The sequence below is a fragment of the Chenopodium quinoa genome, unplaced genomic scaffold (assembly GCF_001683475.1).
Source record: "Chenopodium quinoa cultivar QQ74 unplaced genomic scaffold, ASM168347v1, whole genome shotgun sequence".
In the NCBI taxonomy this organism is placed as follows: domain Eukaryota; kingdom Viridiplantae; phylum Streptophyta; class Magnoliopsida; order Caryophyllales; family Amaranthaceae; genus Chenopodium; species Chenopodium quinoa.
Genome location: NW_018744080.1, coordinates 4,888,157 through 4,892,666, shown reverse-complemented (window position 1 = coordinate 4,892,666; position 4,510 = coordinate 4,888,157). Strand labels below are relative to the sequence as shown.

At 35.0% G+C, this 4,510-nt stretch overlaps 1 protein-coding gene across 3 annotated transcripts; it reads right to left on the bottom strand.

Annotated features, from left to right (window-relative positions):
• Nucleotides 1-741: 741 nt before the first annotated feature.
• LOC110691587 (RNA-binding protein Musashi homolog Rbp6-like) lies at nt 742-4,189 on the bottom strand. Of its 3 annotated transcripts, none has more exons than XM_021868531.1 (4): nt 3,855-4,189; nt 3,194-3,318; nt 2,441-2,702; nt 742-1,896 (listed from the first exon to the last, which is right to left on the bottom strand). In XM_021868531.1, the coding sequence occupies exons 3-4, from the start codon at nt 2,663-2,665 to the stop codon at nt 994-996; spliced, it is 1,128 nt and encodes a 375-aa protein (XP_021724223.1). In that variant the 5' UTR covers nt 2,666-2,702; nt 3,194-3,318; nt 3,855-4,189; the 3' UTR covers nt 742-993. The 3 variants fall into 3 exon arrangements, with proteins under 3 accessions (XP_021724223.1, XP_021724222.1, XP_021724221.1); XM_021868530.1 differs by having other exon boundaries at nt 2,441-2,780; nt 3,855-4,188; XM_021868529.1 differs by having other exon boundaries at nt 2,441-3,313; nt 3,855-4,188.
• Nucleotides 4,190-4,510: the final 321 nt, after the last annotated feature.

Here is a 4,510-nt window from a genome sequence, read left to right as displayed (position 1 = left end):
TGAGGCAATCTTAAATCTATACTAATATATTAAAAGACGTTACTAAAAAGGTCTCTATGCCACGTAGACCACGCCACGTCACGATAAAGGGATTCGAACACCCAACCTTTTCTAAGAAATAGAGTTACTTAACCATCTAAACCAATCATAAGCTATGTTATATATATATATATAATCACAAGGTCTAATTAAAGTAATAACCGGTGCAATGCACGGGTTACACACTAGTTAGCTATGATGATAAACTCTTGTGATTCCTAGAATTAGTTAAAGTCAAAAATCTCAATTTCAGCAAACCACCCCCCCCCACCCTCCTCTCTCTCTCTCTCTCTCTCTCTCTCTCTCTCTCTATATATATATATATATATATATATATATATATATATAGGGCTACAGAGGTTCCGCACTGTAAACAAGCTAAATTCTGATTTTCAGATTGTCAACTTAACTAAAATATGATACCTAAATATGTAGTAAATCTGTATAATGTTGCCCAAAATAAATTGTTAGCTTAATAAAACCAACAAGTATTATAATAACAACCTGCTGAGTTTGTAAGGCTTTCCATAACAAACAAGCAGCTTGTAATTTCACATGTTTAAAGCTTCCTAATAAGGCATTAGCAAAACAGCATAAACAACATATCATTCCGTGAGGATAATATCAGATACTCGACATATATAGCATACGTATCAGCATATAACTCCTGAATAGAAAACTATGACTTTAGATACGCAGAAAAATAAAAATATAGCAGTGGCATATGATTGAATTTCCGCAATTAGGAACTACTTATATTACAAAATTTGAATCCTGTACTAAAAATTTATTAAAATGAACAAAAAAAAAGAAAAGATCTATATATATATCAGTTGAATAGACAGAAAAAGGAAGGAGGTAACTAAAGTAGAATAGTGCAGAGACTACAAAACAACCTCAACTCCTCCTTCAATGTATGAATCATGAACATTTGTGGATACAAGTGGAATTTGGTCAGCTAGATTGACCCACAGGAGGCACCACCTTTGCTTGCACTTGCACATCAGGGATCCTTGAATTCTTCTTGACATTCACAGCTCCTTTAATGTGACGACTACCATCTTTGATAGGCACCTGAGAATTTCCATTGGTATTCTCATCCAGTTTTACATTGCCTCCAGTATCTACAACTCCGTTATAACCATTAAACATTCCCAGCAAAGCAACCCCGCCATTTCCAGTTGGATAATAGCCAGTTCCATAGTGCAAAGGTCGAACGCCCATCATCGCCCCATAATTATTCCATGGGGTTCTAGGAGCCATAGGCATCCCATAACCAACTATACCGTACCCACCAACAGGATATGCACCGCCATAGAAATACCCAGGACCTCTCGACCAATTGTTATCATCCAAGTGACCACCGCCAGCAGCAGGGGAGTACCTCCCACCACCAAATCTATTATTTCCATTGTTAGAGCTCTTGGTTGCCTCCCTCGGAACAGCCCTCTTAACCTCCACACGCTTTCCGTTCAACTCATGGTGACTCTTTTGCATCAGTTTTTCAACCACCTCTTCAGAATCAAAAGTGATAAACCCAAATCCTCTAGGCCTGTTATTGGAGTTATCATACATCACAACTACGTCTGTAATCCTACCAAACTTCTCAAAGTACTTCTTAAATTCCTCCTCAGTTAGATCAGCAGATAAACCCCCTACAAATATTTTCTTAGTTTTATGGGTAAGACCACTGTTGCTAGCACCATAACTACCATTACTGTAATTCCTAACAAACCCTTTAGTTGTATGAGAGTACCCTTGCCCCGGCAATTGCTGCCGATGAGGCGATTGCTGTTGTTGCGATTGTTGAGTATTTGACTGTTGTTCATGTCTTGGTATAGCTTTTTTCACTTCTACCTATATCACACACATTCCAGCAAAACACAACTCATCGCCAAAATTGAACCAAAAATTGAAAATTTATCAAATCCAATCTTTTATATTTAGACTAATTTTAGATGTATATACGTAGCATTTGTTTTTGAATATGAGACTAATTTTATTTTCTATCAAAACATAAAGAAATTATTAAAAAACTTGAAAAATAAAATAAAAAATATCAAAAATTAAACTCAATTATTAAAATCTAGGGGCTCAAATAAAAAACTAAACAATTCAAAATCTAGAGAAAGACACATTGTCAAAATCATTACCAATCAATCCAAATAAACTCACATTATCAAAATCAAATCCATATATTTAAATCTAAGAAAATAACATAAATTCCAAAAGTATATCCCAGTAAATTGGATATATTATAAACATTAACATAACTAAAACAAAAATAAAAATCAATACTTAGTTAGGGTTCATGCAATCGAGAAAAGGAACCACCGACATTGGAAAAAAAAAAAAAAAATCAAACTCCAAAATTCACAATCAAAGATTCAGAAACACTGACCGGTCTACCCGAAATTACGTGTTGAACACGAAGAGCATCGTCAACGGAAGAAGGATCAACGAAAGTGACAAACCCAAAACCTCGAGGTGTATTAGTGAGACGATCTTTAACAACAATGGAGGAAGAAACTTCGCCATATTTGCCAAAGTAATCCCGTAAATTAGCGTCGGAAGTATCCCTAGAAATTCCGCCGACGAATAGTTTACCGACATCGGAATCCGCCATTGTTGATCAGATCCGAAAACTTGTGAAAGGAGGAACCCTAAAAAAAAGAAAAAAAAAGAAGAAGAAAGTCTCGCTTTCACTCCTGAAAAACTCACACACACACTCTCTCTCTCTCCTGAAAACAACACCAGAAGTTTGTCAGGTATATAATTTTGGTGTGTTTTTTGAGTGAGTCGCGCCAAGCCGCCCAGGTGTGATTATGTAAGAATTGAATCGGGCCGAAGTATGATTTGGGTTTGGGCTGTAACAGGTCAATATTTCAGAGACCTGTTCAACGGGCCGGGCCGGGCAGTGCTTTATATGAAATGGGCCGGGTTGGGCCGGGCCAAGGCTAATTCAAAATGGGCTGAACTTGTCCATGGGCCATAAGCCCGACCCGGCCCATTTAAAAATGTATAAACAAGGTACAACCACCAGAAAGTAAACACAATATAAGAGAATTATAAAGGGTCTTACCCAACAAGTTAAAAGTATTATTGTGGGCAATTAACTCCACTTTACAATGCTTACAAATAGCGATTCGCTCACCTTTTGCATTCGTTCCTTCCGTCATTTCTCGCCAAACTTTAGATTTCCTACTCCTTTTACGCTTACGGGCGACATTAGATTCATCAACCTCATCATCTACCGGCATTGACGTTGTAGTTGCTTCACTTTCCATGGTTAAAAAAATGCAAAAATAGGTAATTAATAATTATTAACCCACTGCCATTATTATTAACATGAAAACTAAAATTGTATAACATTAATCAATTACCACAACTAACAGTAATTCCTGACAGATTTCCATCCCTAACAAATTTACCAAAACAACAACAAAATTACAGAAACAGGGAACCCAAAACTACCCAGATCAGAAAAGTAGCAAAAAATATTCCCTTTAGAACTATAATTAAATAACTGATGACATAATCGAGGTAAGAAAACAAATCAATGGAATAAAATTCAATCCTTAGTAGAACTGCATATAACGGTAAAGTTTGACTCAATCATATATCAAATTAGTCAATTTCAATGAGAAAGTTGCATAGGAAACTACATTAATCTTCTCATTAATAATGAAAATCACAAAAACATACAAATTCCAGATGAAACAAATCAAAATAATTGAAAAAAGGAAATTAAAATGTACTACTTGAATATGATCGAGAACTAATCGAGAAGAATTGAGCGAAATCGAACAACATACCTTGGTAATTGAAATGATATGACGGAATCAACGATTGAGAGCGGCAAGCAAGAAGGTGATAAATTGAAGATTTAGAATTTGGGAATTTTTTTAGGGTTCATCATTTGGGGGAAATAGAGGATTTTTAAAGGGATTTTTTTTTTTTTTGAAACTGACATTAGAAAGTTTTAGAAATAAACAGAAAATTTAGGATAAAAAAGCCTCATAAGTGTTATCTAATTTCAGCCCTTTTTAACTTAGACCCAACCCTTTAAAGCCCATTATTTAATAGCCCTTTAAAAGCCCGCCCCATTTAAATGTTGGATGGGTAAAACCCTTTTATAAAAGGGCTGGACCTAGGGCTTTAAATGGGCCCCTAACCCATTGAACAAGTCTACTAACGAATGCTTTACGGTGAGGTGACGTGGCGTGTGTGTAAGTTTAACGAATGCGACTTTTTCTACTACTCGTTTTTAGAGCTGCTCTTGGCCTTACACTGCTAAAAAGAAATATGCTTGCCGTGCTCTGTTTTATTTTCAAATAATAATTAATAATAATAATAATAATAATAATAATAATAATAATAATAATAATAAATATTTAGTAATAATAATTAATATTATATTGATGGTAATAATTTATTATTTTAAATAACTACTACTTCCGGTTCAATTTAC

Excerpts from the sequence above, each read along its gene's own strand:
- LOC110691587 (XM_021868531.1), bottom strand. The coding sequence starts at position 2,665 with ATGGCGGATTCCGATGTCGGTAAACTATTCGTCGGCGGAATTTCTAGG. Across the intron at positions 1,897-2,440 it reads ACGTAATTTCGGGTAGACCG|GTAGAAGTGAAAAAAGCTAT; the intron begins GTCAGTGTTTCT and ends TGTGTGATATAG.